The sequence below is a fragment of the Lycorma delicatula genome, chromosome 10 (assembly GCF_047948215.1).
Source record: "Lycorma delicatula isolate Av1 chromosome 10, ASM4794821v1, whole genome shotgun sequence".
Lineage (NCBI taxonomy): Eukaryota > Metazoa > Arthropoda > Insecta > Hemiptera > Fulgoridae > Lycorma > Lycorma delicatula.
Window position 1 is genome coordinate 82,223,417 of NC_134464.1, and position 20,189 is coordinate 82,243,605.

At 28.7% G+C, this 20,189-nt stretch overlaps 1 protein-coding gene across 1 annotated transcript in view; it reads right to left on the bottom strand.

Annotated features, from left to right (window-relative positions):
* Window positions 1-568: 568 nt before the first annotated feature.
* The window catches only part of THADA (Thyroid adenoma-associated protein homolog), a 72,777-nt gene continuing 53,156 nt past the window's right edge, over window positions 569-20,189 (bottom strand). The window contains exons 21-27 of the mRNA XM_075376359.1: window positions 19,787-20,056; window positions 18,961-19,146; window positions 15,144-15,320; window positions 14,541-14,885; window positions 12,048-12,225; window positions 10,224-10,450; window positions 569-4,905 (exon numbers count right to left, since the gene is read on the bottom strand). Coding sequence (XP_075232474.1) covers window positions 4,540-4,905; window positions 10,224-10,450; window positions 12,048-12,225; window positions 14,541-14,885; window positions 15,144-15,320; window positions 18,961-19,146; window positions 19,787-20,056 — 1,749 coding nt within the window. The 3' untranslated portion in view covers window positions 569-4,539. The remainder of the gene's footprint in view (window positions 4,906-10,223; window positions 10,451-12,047; window positions 12,226-14,540; window positions 14,886-15,143; window positions 15,321-18,960; window positions 19,147-19,786; window positions 20,057-20,189) is intronic.

The following is a 20,189-nucleotide window of genomic DNA, read 5'->3' on the forward strand; positions in this document are numbered from 1 at the left end:
TTTCTGTTTTAATTTATTAATACAAAATACAGTTAAAAAAAAAATATAGCTACAAAATATTCTAGTTATAATTAACTTTAAGATGAAAATTTAAAGATCACATCTACTAAACATTTCAATGTATGATATAAATAAAAGAATATATCTACTTTTAATGAAACTTTGATTCTGAGCATTTGGTTTGAGTTTATACTAATATCAGTATGAATAAAAAAAACGTTTGTCGATCTGTAAAATGTGATCATAATAAACTTAATATGCAAATATCATAATCATAGTAATTAATTTTATTTGTATGGAATAAATGTGATTCACCTTTCTACATCAAAATTTAAAATAATAAAATATGGTATAAAAATTCTGATTTGAGATTGAGCTAAACTGGAAAAAATTAAAATAGCATGAAATTATCAGCCTGATAAGATGCTTTTTGGTCTTCAAAAAAATTATTTTAGATTCAAAAGTACGTATAATATAATTTAAGATATGTTATATAAGATGTTTACATAAGATAAAACTTTGTTAGTAAATAAAATTAATTGTTTTTTTTATAAAATACTAGAAGCAGTTATGGTTTTAGATTCAAAAATATGTATAATATAATTTAAGATATGTTATATAAGATGTTTACATAAGATAAAACTTTGTTAGTAAATAAAATTAATTGTTTTTTTTATAAAATACTAGAAGCAGTTATGGATATCTCATTCACTGGAAATTCTTTTGTACAGTTAGTTATGTGTCAAACAAATATTATTTAAAAGTGAATAGTTATATATAGGAAACATTATGTTTGAGATCAAACAGATATCAATACATCGTTTACAAACACTAGATTAAAACCAGAATTAGCATTACAACTGTACCTTATAATTCGTGGTTCTGTCAATTAGAAGTTTAATTTTATATAAATGCACATAACCACAATTTTTTTTCACTTCACAACAAAACTGGTTAATATTAATTATAGTACTCAACATTAAAACTTCCAAAAATAAAAACTCATACAAGAATAAATGTATGATTCTGAATATAAATTTGGCTAGACTACTTTGAAAATTTGTAAATTAAACTTTTAGAGAATTAGGCATTACTTAAAAATTTTAAAAAATTACAGTTCAACCTAAATACCATATTTACTCGTGTAATTCACACAACTGAATTTTTAAACAACATTCAGTCAAATAAATGTAATCTCACAGATTACCACCATATACCTGCTTTTAGGTAAAAAAAAATGTTGGTAACAAAAGTGCATGAATTTCACCAGTAAATATGGTAAACATTTACTTATTTATTATGTGGTATAGATTAAATAAATTAGTATATTAACTTAATATCAAGTTGGTAGAACCACTAAAAAAAAACTATAGTTAGAATACACTTTTTGAGTTCTAACTTACGTTAGTAATGCTATTTTTTAAACTGTAAATAATTCAGGTAAATTTTTAAACAAATCTCAAAAAATTAATGGTCTGCTTCATTATTTCAAGACTGTTTATAATAAAAGTAGATGTTTATTTGTATAAGAATTTATTTATCTCTTTTTTGACAATTTATTAGCAGATCTTCAATTTGCATTAATAAAACTAATCCTTTAGTTAAGTATTGTTAAACAAAATGACAAATTCTTGAAGAAATTAAGTGCTAATATTTGAATTCTAACTTTGAGTTTTTCTTAGCATTGCTTCTATCTAATGTTCACAATAGAGGATTTTTAACTTATTTAAAAATAGTAAATTTTTCAGTCAATGGTAAATTTAAGTTAAATTGAGATACTGTGATCAGAACATCTGTTTTGATGTCATGTTGCCAGAAACTTAATTTGTTTAAAACATTGAACAATGATAAGTTGATAACAGCTGTTTTTGAAAGATGAAGGTTGACTAATTTATTAGTACTCTTTAATTTATAAAACTTTATTTATACATCTGTATAAATAGTGTACTAAGTGATAATTAGAGTTAGGACTGGGAGTATGTATTGTAATAGTAATAATTTTATTGTAATTCTATCTTTAAGAAATATTATAAGGCGCTGTTCAATTGTAGTACTTAACCTACATTGCACATTGTCTAATCATTATTACGGAACAGCTGTTGGCTGTTCATTATGGCAACGGGTAATGAACACCTATGTACAATAGCACTCTGAACAACTGGAAATGGGGGCAAGTTACTGCCTCTATTACATCCTTGTAAAACAGCACATTGAAAACTAATAACAGACAATATTACGAATACCAGTGATACATCAAGCAAGTCAGAACCCAATGAAAACACAATGCAAGCTGGAAGGAGTGTTTAGAAAATGTTGAAACTGCTTTACATATTTTAGTAGCAAGATATTGTTGATTGGGTAAAATATCAGAAACTAACAATGATTTGAATCCTTAAACCAGAATCTGGGTTTCTTGTGTAAAATAATGAATTCAAATATAATGTGTAAAACCATTTTTTTGGTATTGTTTAATAACTATTAGTGCACTATTTTAATTTTAGTAAATTATTTACACTACATTTTTCTTTTCCTACTTAATCATTTACATTTTTACACATTTTTCTATAAAATTATTACATTAAGAAAGTTATCTTCTTTTGCTTTTTCTTTTTGTCTGAAAACATAATAATTTCATTAAATATGCAAGCATAATGGGTTGTTGTTCATAGTTTTATATTTTTCAATATTTATTGGGAAATATTAACTGTGGCTGATGACGTGAAACTAAAAAAAATAACTAATCATTAACGAATGACTCTTCACAACTTGCTAAACCACTACACGATAAAATTTACTTAATTAAAATTGATGTGCAAGAAACCATATAAAAATTCTTATCTTAGTCTCCAACCAACTTAATATGTTTTGAAGTTATTTTTTCCCATATTTCCGCCTTTTATAAATTAAAAACCACAATTACTGAATCTGAATCTGACAATCGATATTAAGTAATATTAAACTAAAACAGTGCACATTTCACTGTTCAAGTCATTTCACTGCACAAGGTCTGTTCAGAAATAACTGAACATTTTTAATTATGCACCAATGGAGATATTCAGTGATGTGCGGTTGGCAGCACTGTGTTCCCCATAATCTCCTCTGTAACCACATGTTCTTGGATTGTGGATATTTTGTTTAGTTTTCATGTTAATGTTATTTGAGTGCAACATGTTTAAATGTTAGTAGTGATTTTTGCAGTGTGATTTTCAGGAGTACCTACAAAGTGTAACATTTTGTATAAAACTGGGGAAAACTTTCACAGAAATGTTTCAACTTTTGAAATAAGCTTACGGAGATGATGCTTCGTTCGTGGGTTGAAGTGGGTTGTTCAAAATTTTACTAATGGTATTCACAATTTAAAAATGGTCATCAGCCAACTGAAAATGACCCTTGACCAGGAAGGTCTTTGACTTCAACTGATGACACTCAGTTCAGAAAACCAATGATCTGGTGCATGCAAACCGCTGACTGACTATCAGAGAACTTGCAGAAAATATTAGCACCTTGATTGGATCATACGGTGATATTCTGACTGAAAAACTGAACATGCATCAAGTTGCAGCAAAGTTTGTGACGCATTTGATGACCAAACAGCAAAAAGAACAATGAGTGGACGTTTGTTGGCAACTTCTAGAACAAGCCGATAACAGCAAAACATTCATGCAAAGGATCATAACGGGAGTGAAAGCTGGATTTATGGCTACAACACTGAGGCGAAAGTTCAATCATCACAATGGACTGGTAAAGGATCTCCACGCCCCAAGAAAGCATGTTGTCAGTCTTGAGCCAATGTCAAAGTTATGTTCTCTGTTTTTTCAATTTTAATGGAACTCTGCATTTTGAATTCTTGCCTCAAGGTGAAACAGTGAACTATCAAGGTGTTTTACAACGGTTAAATGAAAAATTTGGAAAAAAGAGACCAGAGATGTGGTGAGACAACTCATGGTTCTTTCACCATGACCAATGCACCTGCACACTCAGCATTGTCAATTCGTCAATTATGTGCCAAAATTCAGATGACTGTCCTCCCTCAGCCTCCCTACTAGCCAGACCTGACTCCTTGCAATTTTTTTCTTATTTCCAAAATTAAAATCTGTGATGATAGGACACCATTTTGAGACTACTTGACGTTAAAGCAAATTTGTCATGGACCTTAAAGGCCATTTCAAATGAAGCTATCAAGCATTGCTTTGCAAAGTGGAAAGAAGTGTGTTTGATGGAAGAAGTGTGTGAATAGGAGAGAGCAGTATTTTGAAGGTGACAAGGACCAAATAATCTGTAAAATTAATAATAAAGATTAAAAAAAAAAATCTGGTTATTTTCTGAACAGACCTCGTAAATGCTCATATACAAATTGAATTTGATTTTTTATTCTTACCAACAGAAGTATAAACTTCCATCTTTATGGAGTAAAAGTATACTATTGTGATTACTTTTTCCTATTAAAACTCACTGTTTCAGTCACTTTCAGGTACTTAATAAAAGGCAACTGTAATAAAATACTCAAAAACTAATTAAATTTGACATAGTCCAGCCGATTCAGGAATATCTACACCAAGAAAGTGTTAAACATTCTTTATAAGGAAAACAATGTAACTTAGTCCTAATTAATTTAATTGTTTTAAATCCATATTTTAAGAAATGACAATAGCCGTTACTAATTTTTTTACTTCTTTCATTAATTTCTTTTTCAATAATAACATAAAAATCTAAAATTGTCTTTGATTCATTAAAATTTGCAAATCTACAGTGTTCTGTAATCCACTTGGTTAATATAAATGGTATTTCTGATGATATTAAAGCTGGATTCAACAAAATAAGTTGTTTTAAATATGTACTGCAATGCCTGCTTAACATAATTTCTTCATAGTCAGATTGCAGTTCATCTTTATCCATTGGTTTATCCTGTTTTAAACAAAAATGTAATAGAAAAATAAAATGTAATAATAAAACCAATCTAAGACAAACAATTTAATTAATAAAATAAGACTACAAAAAAAGTTTAGGAATTACTCTCACAAAAAAAATTATAGGTTTTCCGCCAAACAATAGTTATTAGTGTTATTTTTACTAAAAAAAATTGTATTTCACATATGTTTCTTAACTAAAAAAATTACTAAAGTCATAGATATTTCCTTGTTTACTTGCAGATAAAAAAAGATCAGAGGAAATAAAATAAATTTTTTTAATAATCTTTAAGGGGATTAGATGTCCCCCAGCTTTATTTATTAGGCATTTCAACCATCAGGGTTGTTGTGCAGCCATCAGACAAGAAAAAAAATTCCTGAAGTCTGTCCAAAGGCAGTCCATCCTACCAGATAACACAAATTCTAATGCTTTCAGTCAGACCTAACCTTAAATAAAGTAAGGGATCAAGGGTAAGAATAAGAGATCAAAGGGCTGTAATGAATCATTATATTGTGGTTTTATAATGAAAAATCAGTGAGTGCAATAATGCTAACTTTTCAGATTGTCAGCAGGAACACAGTATATTTATATGCCAGCACAACTACCACTTCCCACCAAGCTAGCTGACCATGCAGCTTTCTCATCACAGTGACCTTACCACTTGCAGGCGCCTATGAAAGAGTAAATAGCAGAATGAAATTTCAATTTGTCGCCAACCACTGCCTGGAAAGAAGAAGATAAAAGAAGAAAGAGGAAGTTCCTTGGCTGGCCCAACGTAGGATCTCCCTGCGGATGCCAATATCTCCACCGGAGCAACAGGCCTGACCGGCCTGCTGAGGGAGCCACTGGACGTGGACACTACCTTCTTACCCCAGCTTTCTGGGCTTCAAGTGCCCTGGCTGGTGGGCTTATCGGCAGGAACTGGCCCAGCATGGGATTGCTCAGGGAGGACCACCTTGGCCGCACCAGTGGAAGATGATGACCAACGCCAACCTGACACTCAGAGTTCTGGGGGGCCACCAATGCCAAGGTGTAGTGGGGACCCAACTGCTGCTGAGGCGAAGCTTGGTCCAATTCCAACAGATGAGCTGACAATGCCGGAGACCGGCTTCTGGACCCAACACCCTTTTCAGGCTGACGAAACACACAAACGGCCTTTTTTAAGGCCATTACTTGAAAACCTCAAACAGTCCTTTTCAGGGCTATCACAAGGTTTTAAGGTGCCACGTGCCATTGAAGCCATTCGGCAACAATACATACAAATGTCTGTCTGACAAAAATAAATTTTTTGGACTTATTAGGAGCGTCAGAATATAATTTTATTTTACACTGATTAGTTATGATTTACTTAAATCTATTTTTTTTTAAATGTATCCTTAGAGCAAAAAATATAAAAAATGACGAACTATTTTTTACTGAACTATAAAGTTTCCTGTTACAACTGTAGCTGTTACAGTAACAACATATTCATATATTGCTGTAGCAGGGAAATACTAAATAAGAACTGGAGAGAATACACATGCATGAAAAATAGGAACAGACAGCATTAGTCTTGATGATATCAAATTTGAATGAAAAAATTAAATTGCTTAAAATAATTAATTTGATAAAAGGGAAACCAACCGGACATACATTATGCTAATAAAAGTCTCAAGCTTAAATTAACAACCTTTTGATAAATTAACCTTTTGGTAAATTAACAACCAAATGAATTAATCATCCAAAAAATAATAAATTTCTAAACATATTTTTAGGATTTCATAATAGCAGATGGTACGTTAATTTTTAGCATACAATAAATCGCATTAAAATAATACTGTTATTCAAAAGAAAGGTATTGTTCTTAAAAATTATATGAAGATATCAAGATGTATGGGTGAAGATGCTCTGCATAATTCATCATTTATAAGCTGCAATGGCTATGAGGAAACCATTTCTTTCTGCAGGCATTTATCCTGACTGCCAAGCATTTTAATATAACACATTATACTGTACATTATTTTAGTAGAACAAGTAGAATGAAAGCAAGCCCCTCTAATTTTAATACATGTGATTTGCAACAATAAGCACAAAGGTGTGAGAAGCCTGCATCTTGATATAAAGAAGAAAATGCAGAGAAAAAACATAAAAAGACAGGTACTAAGTATGAAATAACAAAAGAAGGCTCTCTAAAACGTGAGGAAAATTAATTATTTTTTACCCCAAGATTTTCTAAAAGTTTTCATTAAGATTTTCTTGAATTTTTGAACAGAATTACTTTAAATAATATCAGGCTATTCATATTGGCACACAAAAAACCTACACCATCAGAGATACAGTTCAAATTGAGAACCACCAACTATTTTTTTAAATCTTAAAAATCAGCATGAAAATTTTCTGATCGTTCTGCTTCTCTGATCACAGAGAATCTTTTAAACATCTAGGAAATGAAGTGGAAGGGTTTTAAAATAATTTGGTTACGTACAAAATGAAAAAGGAAATAATAACTTAAAATAATTCACATCATAAAAAATAGCTCCTCAAAGGAAGTACTTACATTTTTATGGTTCAAAATGTAAACTAACCAAACAAATAACAATATAATCAAAACTTTGTCACTAGGAAATAAAAGGATAAATATTTATAGTTTGTCTGTCTGAAACTTAACATTTAGCTACTGTATTTTTATATCAACAACTTAATCCAGTCATTTTCTGATTTTTTTTTTGCCATGAAGCAATCAATGACTGATTTGATGAAATTTTACACTAACTTCTATTAAATATAATCATATCAGAAAAGTAGGTGTGTTATTCAAGGATAACAAAAATGAACTGCTCTAACATTTACTTGAAGAATCAGAGAAAACTATAGAAAAAACCACCATGTAGAAAAAAGTATCATTATGAAAAAAAAAAATTTAAGTGAAAATAAAAGAGAAATGCCACAGAGAATCCCTGCTAAAAATTCAAAGACAACTCGAACTAGATACCAAGTTAATAAACATGACAAAACTAACCCTCACAAATACTAATTAAAGGTAAGATTCAAAGGCGAGCTCTCAGAACCATTTGAGATCTAAACAAGACTACACCAAGGTGATGGCCTCTCATTGGTGTTACTCAACTATGCTCTAGAAATGGTAATGAGAAAATGGCTCAGAAATGCCCCCAAAAGTAAATATAGGCTGAAAAATCAAAACATACTGTCTTGGTTTGGCCGACAACTTGGCACTGCTAGCAAATTACGTCGACAAAGCTAAATCACAGATATTAAATCATTACAAATAAAACTGGTCTCTCATTTGAAAAGACAGAAATTATGTTCCAAAAACCAACATGATTAAAAGAAGTAAATATAAGTGGTAATAAAATCAAAATAGTAACCTAATTTAAATATCTTTGAGAAATAATATCAAATAACCTAAATGAAAAAAACCTTGATTCACATACGAAGAAACAAACTAGCTAAAGCTCAAAATTATCCTGTATAGGATAATAAGAAATACAATAAGAAATGCCTATCAATAAATGCAAAAATAAGACAACACATTTATAAAACCAGAAGCCACTTAGGCAGCAGAATGCTTTTCCACCTGAATGAACAATCAAAGACAGACAGACTCCAGAAAACTGAAAGTAGAATTGGAAGGAAGTGCATCAATAAAAAGTACCAGAAAGACAGGCAGTAATGGATTGTGCCTGAAAAGTCTTGTTCAAAGAGTTAGAACCCATCACTGATACCATGGTAAGAGGAGACTAGGATTCTTTGGACACATCATGAGGATGCAAGATTCAAGACTTCTGAAACAGCTAGCACAGTACAATCTCGACTCAAAAAACACCAAGACAGGAGGCAGATGGATCAGAAAAATAAGAGAGGATCTGAAGGAAATTGGCCTTACACCAGAAGACACCATAGATAAGTTAAAATTAAACCAGAAAATCAAAAACAAAAACACTCGCTTCACTCACACATAAACTCACAACATGAACATTTTCAACACTAGAAAGGGCACAGAGTTTGGAACATATGAAAAAGTACTGGGAGGGCAGCAAGGGCAACAGTCCCATTGAAGAAACTTGGATAATGAGCTGACTAAAGTGATCCTATGAAATTATAAAAAAAAAAATAATAATAAAAAGAGAAATGTTAGTAATGCATAAAGATAATAATTATATGAAAACAGCATAATTCCTAATGTATCTCTTTAATAACAATTATATATGAACGTGCGATTTAGTATAAAAGCATTCATTTGATAGATAACATGTCATTCAAGCAAGCAGAAATTGCGTTAGCTTATGAATGTTGTTAGGTAGTCTAGTATACTCAAGTCTTAAAAATGTAATATGAGCATACACACCAAACCAGCTTTTTCATATCCCATAAATAATAATAAATGTAATTTTTTTGCACTATCATAGAACAACTGTTACCTGATTACATGCTTCTGATAAAAATTCCTGCTATTCTTTCATCTTACCTTATTACTTCAATACGTAAAAATTAGTTTATTATTTTATCATTTTAATTAGCTAGTTTATAACTCTTTACTTTTTTCACTTTAGACTTTCCCTTTGGTCATCTTTCCACCTGCAGGTGCAATTGAAGTACTTACATCAACAATACATCAGCAATACTATATCCAAAAGGACAGTATTATTATGTAATAAAAGGAGAATTTTTTCAAAAGATATGGCTGTAATTTTTTAACTGATCCAATTGATTCAAGACCTAACAAGCCTAACAAGAGACGCTCTTGTTAGGCTTCTAAGGAGAATAAGGAATACAGTGGTTTCCTATTTTCTTCTTTACCGAGCTAAATCTACATTGGTTGTCAGCTTGCTAGTTTACTAAAATGTAAGTAATATTCAGCCCAACCAGTGAAGCTTCATTCTGTTCATCACAGGAACTGCCTGTATAAGAACATCATTACTCTCAGAGAAAAAAAATTATTAGTCACTTGTTCACCACTACTGTAAAGTATAGTGTAAAGAAACAAACTGATGTACTAATTCCTGTAGGAAACAATGTCTATACTCACTGTTTAAGTAGAAAAGTTTTTGTCATACAGATCATTAACTACTGGATGTACAAGGGTAGAGAAAGACCCCTTTCAGTTTAAAATTTAGCTTCCCTATTACATGTATACAGGGGATACTCTGCTTAGATAAAATAATCCATCTACACATCTCAAAGACTGATATTTTAAATAATATTAAAACAAAGTAATACATAAATATTAATACATTTTAAATCTAATACATCAGTTGAACTGAAGTAATGTGCATTTACACAGTCTCAAATAAACCGATTATATAAATCATAATTACATTAAGTTCATAAAAGGCATCGCTGCAATCATCACTGAAATCAATTGAGCCAAATATCCATGCAGATAATCCAATAGCCTGTACTAAATGATCACTTTCTTCATCCATAAATCTTGTCAAAGTCAATTCTAATATTTTTTCTTGACAACAGGTTTTACATAATACATTCTGCACATCTACATCTTCATCCAGACACAATATAACCAGATAACTCCACAGTGATAATCCTGTATACAGATTAAAACACCTTTTATAATAACAGTACAAAAGACTGTATGCATGAAAGAAACTTGTTTTTAAATGTTATAATATAAAAAAATTGTTCAATATCACAATGAAATGTATAAGTTTACAACTGAGGATGTGGGTTCCATGAAAACAGTTTTGTAAGATATGTATATTTTAATATTTGTATATGAATATATTTAATGTATATTTCTGTACTTGATATAGTCTAGATATGTACTTGATATAATGTAGTTTAAAAATTAGATATTATTATTAACCAGATTGGTTGATCAATCTGGTTTATAATAATATATAAGTTTTATTGTTATTGCTTATAATAATATATACATAATTGTTCTTACCTTTTTATTCTGATTATATCTGGTGGTTATATTATAATTAGTTTAAATTATTTTATTTGATACAGTATAAATTTATTTATTTTCTTAGTAATTGATTTGTAAAAAAGCATATAGCCATTACTTTTTTTTAAATTAAAAATTGTGAATTCTAATTATTAAAACTACTGATGATATTAAAATAATTTTATTTCTTTAAGGTATAGAAATAAAATAAGAGGGAAAAAATTAAACCATTAAAAAACTCAACATGCTATTAATTATAATATGAAAATATTACATTAAAATAATTACTAAAAGTGTCATGCAGGAAAAATTTGTTCATTATCACTATGCAGGTTCCTGGCCAATTCAATTGGTTTCAGTAAACTGTTGTATGTCATATTCTTTTTGATTTTCATTGCTTTAATAACTTTCGTTTATTTCTGTGCCAATCTAAAATGAATAATAAAACTGAAAATCCCAAGGAATATTAAGTGACCTCTTGTTTTATTTCTTAAAACAATAAATACATGGCCATATGAAATTTTCTGAAGGATTAAGAAAGTTTATTATGGATAAAATAAATAGTATAGTACTGTAATGAAAATTTAATAAGGGGGAAATGAAACATGATGATGCATGCACTGAGCATTCAGCTGTTACTATGAATGATTTGCTGTATCACACTGAATTTATCAGGGTAGTATAACAGATAATATTCAAGAGAAATCTCTAGATATTTCTTACACAATTATTCACAAAATTATCTTCATTAATTTCAGGTATACAAAAGTTAAGTGAGGGGATTTCATGGTTGCTTATTGATTAGTGCAAGGGAAAGCTAATTACCACATTCAATGTTTGTAATAGGAAATTTTTAAATAAAAAACCTATTATCTGGATTTGGTTCCTAACATCTCCATCTTTGCACAAGAATGATTAACTGGCTAAGATGAGTATACCTTATAATAATGAAAAGCTGAAGGAAGCAGTAACTAATTTCTAAATGGATTGGAATCATATAAATATGATTCCACAATCATAAGTTGTAGTATAAAAACCTATATGTTATGACAATTGCTTAATTATTTAGATTGAAAATGTGACCTAAGAAAATTTAAGGTGTAGAAGTAAAATAAAAAAAAGTTTTATTAAGAAAAATTAATTGTTCACCTCGTTATAAAATGGCTACTGTTTGCTGTTTAACACTTGCACACAAAATTAATTACATAAAAAAAGTAAAAAAAATACTTACTGATATCAGGAGAAAGTATAGTAGATGTTATAAAATAATAAAATGCAGAATTAAACCAATTTGCAATAGCCAAGCGAATGGATGGATTTAATAAAAATCTATTTGTATAAATAAAGTTAACAATTGTTTCACATATAAATTGTTTATCGTCTTCTTTTAAAGCATTCCTTATATCAGTCTAAAATAAAATAAAACATATCAATTAAATGAAATGCTAAATAAAATTGAATCATATTCGTATGGTAATGTTTATGAATTAAAATTTTAATTCATGTATTATCAGCATAAAATAACACAATTAAAATAATTTAACTTCCAGAATTCAGAATTTTTTTAATTTTATTATGCAATACACAAAAGTAGAGTAATGAATTCGAAAATTTAGAGAAATAGTACGTAGCTTCAAAACTTCCCTGAAATACTATTTAAAATAGCCACCACAACCACAAAATTGTTTCATAAATAAGCATTTATAATGAAATTCATAATTTCATTATAAGCATTTATAATTTCATTTTTGTTTTCTCTCCAAGTTGCTTGTTTACATAGCCTAGCTGCCTGTATGTGCGTGTAAAGTGCTTGTGATATCACTGCAGTTCAAAATGCCTGCATTGAAATAAAAATGATAAATCTGAGTTTTTCTCAAAATAAGAATTAATTAGAAACATTATTTTTAAGAAAAATACACACTAAAGTCTTTACATTTAAGACAATGAAGCTTCTATTCAAACAATGCACAGGATTTTAATTATTTTTAATAATTTAAAATAAGTTTTATAAGTTAAAATTTGTTTGTATATTTTGTGTAGCTTATGTGCATGTTGTCAATTGTTTACAGATTTTTTTTTCATCTATGATGAAAATATGTTTTGTTTGGCTTATATAAAGAACTATCCATATTAATTAAATTTTACTTAATTATAAGTGCATACTATAATTAATATAAGAATTACCTTATATAACAAAAAAATAAATACACAGAGAACTGGATCATAAGACATTGGATAAATATTAAGAACAAGATAAAATGCAAAGTTATCAAAGATAATTTATTAAAATAAAGAGCCAACTTAATTGTTTATCATAATGAATATATTTATTTTTATTTCATTAGAAACAGTTTTGGATTTTACAATGCGATAATTTAGTAATAGATAATTTTAGTAAATTTAGCCCAGGAATTATTAGGAATGAGAGTCCATTAAATTGGTACTGTTCAACCATGCAGACAAGGAATGCCTAAAAAAGTAAACTAACGAACCTGAATGGGAAACTTGCTGTCCATGAATCTATTACTTATAGTAAGGAAAATAAAGTAATGGTTCTTACATGGTGAGATAACAGGTAGGTAATAATGTCAAGTACTTTTTATAATGCCAGTACTACCATTGTAAAAGAAAAAAAGAACTAATACAGATATTGAAAAGCCAAAAGTAATTTTAGACTATGTATCACAAATGGGTACACTTAACCAGCCCCGACCACTATATTTCGAGTTACAGTTTTGCTGCAAAAAGTTTAAAATGGTGCAGAAACTTTGTTTTTGGTTGTTAGAGGTGTCAGTCATCAACATTTTTATTTTGTATAATGATTATCTCATTAGTCGAGGGCAACAACAAATGACACAAAAAAATATCAAAGAATGTTGATTAGTGGTTTGTTTAGTGACATCAGAAACACAAACTGTAAGTGAGGTCAACCTTCATCAAAAGATGAAGAATGATTGAATGACAAGCTTCATATTATAAATAAAATGCTTGGTAACAAAAACAAGAATTGTGCTGTGTGCTCCAATCGTTAAGTCAAAGGTGGTAGAAGAGAGACTACATTTTGGTATGAAACGTGTCCCAGAAACCTTTATACCCAGTAAAATTGTTTTAAGAAATATCACACTGAAAAAAAATTATTGTAATTGATATGCAAGTCCTTTTTTTTTTATTAAATGAAGGTTTTTGTAAAAAAAAATTATTTTTTTGATATAAGCAATTTTACCATACATTAAATTTAATTAATAGCTGGAAGGGAATTAAGTGATCAAAAAATTGGAGACCCAATGACAATATTTGATTTCGTAATTAGAGGGTAAAGGGCTAACTCAGTAAAAAATATAATAAAAAGCTATTTCACTCCTCAATTTTTCTAGTATACCTGGCATAGGATCTTGTTATTCTTGATAATAGTTGTAACTTGTGATTTATGAAAGGTCACCTAAAATGATTATGGTATCATCAAACTACTAAATGCCATATTGATTAATTTATTGAAAACAATATAAAAGCAAAATCATATGTAAAATTTCATGAAAAGAAGGGATATTGTTTTTCAAGTACCAATTGTGAAATTCCCACAATTAATAAGGAAAAACATAATAATCAAACACTGATAACAGCATCTCAACAGTTGCACATTGAATATTACATACAGTGATTCAGTTTACAAGTGATAAAACAGCATTTATAAAACAATATTATTTTTTCTATTTGTTTTACTTACCTTTTCATATGGAAATTTACATAAGATCATCAATAAAAAGTATGCATCATGATTGTCATCAATTCCTTTAGATTCAAAAAAAGGTTTTAACCCAGACTTCTTTTGAAGAATATGAACTATAACTTTTGGAAATTTTGAAATAATATCCAACAATTTATTTAAATTGTCATTAATACTATTTATATTAATATCAAATAATACATCATGTACAATATTAATTAATTGCTCAGAATTTAAAATAAATTCTTTTAACTGATTTTTTCTGATTTGATCTAATTTAATAAAATTATTATGCAATTCATTGAATTCTTCATAATCGTCATCATTTTTAAAACAATTCTGTTCCTTATCGGTGATTAAAAATAAAATAAAATCTAAAATTTTATTTTTTATTTCATAGCAATAGTTACCATAAAACAACTTTGTAAATAAATCCGACAAAACTGAAAAATCACAATTAGAAAATATTCTCAATTTGAATAAAAATTCAACGATAATGATTTCAAACTGATTTTTACAAATTATATTTGAGTTATTTGTTTCATTAAATAAATATAATTCCAGAAATTTTATTATTTTTTTCCATGTGTCATCATTAATTACTCCATAAAACTTAGAAATAAGTATACTAAGCACTTTAATAAAGGCACAGCGAACTATAAAACTATTTGATTTTCTATCTATAAAATGTAATAATAAGTCAATCCAGTTGTTTAATTTAATTTTTATTTCTTCACGATTTATATTCGTTAACTGATCAGATTTTAAAAGTTCAATAATCTGGAAAAAATAAAAAAATGAATGATAAATATTTTGTAATTATAATTACATAAATAACGCTAGATAAATAGGAGGAAAAACAGCAGGAATCTTGAGATACAAAACATGTTACAGGAATTTAATAATATATGAATACTTGATTTTATTGTGAGGTTTTACTGTTACTGGTTCCACTAATGTGAGGGTCATTGACTCTTATTTCCTAAACAGTCCCAACATTCAAAGATGTGATACAGCCTAATCAAGAAGTTTATAGTATTCATACGATAGGTATCAACTTAATTATATAGGTAACTGAAAATTTCTGTTTAGTTATTTTGATTTAATAAAAGAAATTACTAATTAATTACTTTTTGATGAAGCTTAGTTTAATGAAGTACTTGAACAAAATTTGTTGTCTTATTTGTCAAAAACAAATGTAAACAGTTTAGAAAAGATAATAAATTTAACAAATCCTAAACAAAAAATGGATATAAATAAAGGAATATATCAAAGATGCAATGAAAATATTTTTATACAAAACTAAGTACTCTTGTGTGTAATATTACAATAAAAAAAAATCTGATGTGGATACCACATGACTTCCTTATACGCCTATTATATTACATATACAATTTTTTTCATTAATAACTCATTAATAACTTTCATCAATAAGTACATAATTTATTTCATTAATAACTTCAGATATTTTTTCATATTTTCTTTTTTTTTACTGTTGTTAATAAATTATTAATTATTGTAAATCTTTTTTATAATCAGAAGTTAATAATTAATTATTAATAAATAAATAATTTTAAATTTTTAAAAAAGTTAAAAAAAGGAGATAAGTCAGATTCAAACCGATGTGCCTTCCCCTTATATATATTCCATTAATTAAAATTTTATTTGGCTATAACTCTGGAACCAATGAAAATAAGTACCATTTATGATACTAGGTTTGTAAATAAAGTAATGAGACTGTTTCAGTTAACTTTTTATTTACAATCCAATTATACATGGACTCTATCACCTTCGAAATAGTTTCCTTGAGAAGCCATGCAACACTTCAAACAGTTTTTCCACTCTTAACAGCAGTGTTAGAACTCAGAAACCTTCAGAGTGGTTGGTTATCCTTCAGATGGTCGGTTACATTTTTATTTGTTTTCTACTGTTCCAAAATGGTGTCCTTTGAGGTGTTTTTTTAAAGTTAGCAACAGGAAAAAGTCACAGGGACTCAAGTCAGGTAAATATGGTGGTTGTGGAACTACAGCAATGTTTTTCTTTGCCAAAAACTCATTAATTGAGAGTGCAGTGTGTAAAGGTGCATTGTCATGATGCAGCATTCAAGTTGTCTTTGATGGCTGGTCTCATGCGGGCAATTGTTTTCCACAATCTTTAAAGAATCTATCGGTAAACATTGATTTACAGTCTGTCCTGTAGGCAAAAAATCCTTATGGACAATGCCATTACTATTGAAGAAATAAATTAGTATGGTTTTGATTTTTGATTTTTTGGGACGTAGTGAGTTTGAAATGTGTCACTCCTTGCTCTGGCGTTTTTTTCTGGGTCGTACTCAATTATCCAAGATTCATCACCAGTAATAACATTTTTTAGAAAATCAGGATCAGTTTCAATTTTCCCTAGAAGATCGCGGCACACTTCCACCCTGTTGTTTTTCTGTTAAACAGTGAGGTTTTTTGGGGCCAATTTTGCATAAACTTTTTTCAATTCATTAGTCAATATTTGATGATGGTTCAAATTTAATTGTTCTGCAATCATTTTGACAGTTAATTGCCGGTCGTACCGTATCAAGTCTCTGATTCGCTCAGCATTGTGATCACTTTTTGACGTTAATGGTCTTCCAGAGCGTGGATCATCTGCACCTGATTCCTGGCCATCTGAAACTACATTAAACCACCTAAAAACTTAAGCTCGTGACAGAACGTCATCTCCGTGTGCCCTTTTCAACTTTGAAAAAGTTTCAGTAGCATTCTCACAGAGTTTAACACAAAACTTGATTGTACAACATTGCTCATAATTATTATGACTCATTTTTGTATCGCACAACAAAAACTCGTTTCATGAAACATTTGTTTATATCTCATGTGGCAACAATAGACTAAAAATATTAATACCTAATATAAATCAGCTGTTTATATAACCATATATTTACTAGTAACTTTACAGTGTTGCCAATTTGGCTGCTAAAAAAAACTACTCTCATTACTTTATTTATAGATCTCGTATATTGTTGAAAAGCTGTCAATGAGGGCTTATTACTGCAGTTAAGAAAAAGTCCTTTTTTTGATACTTTTGGTCCAATCAATTGCTATCAAAAGAGGAGGTACACAACTAGATGTTATAACAGTCGTAAATCTAAAAGTCAACATCCTACGTCTAATCGTTTTTGAGTTATATGAGACACGTACATACATATGTACAGATGTCACACTGAAACTAGTTGAAATGGATTTACGGGTGGTCAAAATGGATATTTCCATTGAAATCTAAAAACTGAAATTTTGTGTGATCACAATATTTCCTTTACTTCATACATGGAAGTAAGAACAGGACCATGCATTTATCAATGGTAAATGATATAAGTCAGCCCAGTTTTAAAAATCATTTTAATTTATCAGTAAACATTCTTTTTTATTACTTCTTTTAAACAAACCTTTTCTGATTTTTGTTGTTATATATTATTAGAAATTGAATTACTTGGTATTTCTTTGGGTACCAGTTATCTAATACTACAATCATCTGAGAAGGAATCTTTAGGTAAATCAAAAGTATCACAAAAAAAGTTATTAGCTTTAACTCTCGCCCCCCCCAGAAAATTTTTACTACAATACTTCCCCAGTAAGGAAATCATAATTTCTGTACCCTTAAGTAAAAGGTAGGAACCACTATTTAGAATTTTAAAAAGTTCTAACAAAGATGATTAAAATTTTATTAGCGTTTAATTTCCTTAGATAGAAATCTATTACTAAAATGCATCCTTAGTTAATATATCATAAAAACCAATTTTCCGAATAGGCACGTTATAACAATATTAAAAAAAAACAAAACAATCTCATTATAAAACAATTACCAACAACAAATTTTATATTCACTAATAGAAAAGCGAGATGAATATGAAATTTAATATATTACTTACCATAACAGATTTACCAACTTAACCTCATGATTAATTTGGTAGTTCAAATGTTTCTGTTTATCTTTATTTTGTAAATGTATAGTTCGTCAAGATGTTTTTATAATACATATTTATTCATAATAGTTTCTAAAATTTCTAATTAATAACTTTTGGCTATGGTATGTTTATTTTTTATTAAATGCTTTACTAAATCTAATAATTTACAGGCCATTTTTAAATGAACCTATACATTTGTTCTCTAAATTTGCTTTTAAATGAATGCAACTGAAAAAATATAAAACTTACTAGCTATCATGTGCAGCTCCCACTAGTTCATAAATTCACCTGAAGCATTAATTTTAATAAATATGTGGTAAGTAAATTACTAGATATTTTTATAATAAAATTATTATATACTGAACACATATGAAAAAATGTTATATCAAAAATTATAACTGTACATTAATACAATAAATCATATAATTGAAAAGTAGTAGGTTTGAATAATAAATAATTTTAATTTACCTGCAAAATGAGGCCATGGATGAAATTTTCTTGTTTTGATTTTACTATTAAATTAAACAATTTATCCAGATGTTCCATAAATTTATCAGGTAATACAAGAGGAACGACAGCATATGCTGTTAACAATCTTGTTTTCATTACAGATGCACCAGCACAATCAATCAAAGGATCCAAAAATTCACTTAACTATAACATAAAAAAAATAAATATTTTTATGCTATTTATTAGAAAATAACCACAACAACTATATTTTGTTCCAAGAAGGAATTAGGACGCCTGACTGTCTGATATGTACCTAACCATTAGGCTTAAAATTTTATTAGAAATCTACTACTAAAATGCATTCCCTGTATATAGATATATATGTATATATGTAACATGCAGACAGGAAAGAGTTAGTGTACTAAGCAATCCAACAAAATTACTTCAAGGGTGGCTCTACAGGTTTTGGCATCCTTAGCTTGCATCTAGCAGGGTCTGACCTACACTCATAGGTTGGTACACTTGCAGAACTCAAAGTTGAAAAATTATATTGGTACGGATTTTTACTATGTGAAAAAATATTTCACATTGTGATGATGTTGTGTTTGCAAACCCTGGATCATTCAAAAATTACATAACACATGTAATAAGTCAAATTTGCACTTTTTTTAAATAAATTAATTTTACTCTGGTAAAATAAATGAAATGCTATAAACCAAAACAAAATTCTGTTTTTACAAAGTGGAACTATTCTATTGCACTAATAAAGGTATGCAATTAATGTAACAATAAAATTATTACAATTATTTATTCATAAAAGATATAAGAGTAAACTAAAACTGACCTTAAGGTTAGAATCAGTCCCTTCAAGTGATGAAGGATATAAACGACTTAAAAGTAATAAAACTGGATACAAAGTAGGTCTCAAATCGCTAGTACAAGTATCTTTCGAAGTTAATTGATCGAGTAATACACTGTACAATTGTGGATAACGTTGAAAAAATATACGTCCAGTCATTTTATTTTTCCAGCTCAAGTCATATCCTTTAGTTCTTTTGACACCAAATACTCTTGTCATCATAGCAGAAAATAACAAAGTAGATGAATTTCTTTCCTAAAATGAAGTTGAAAGAAAAAATTGTAATACATCAAAAGTAAAATTAAGAATTATAAACCCTCTATCTGGATCATTGTAAAAAAAAAGGTGATGAAAGAAACACGATTAAATTATTTTCCCAGCTGGTCAA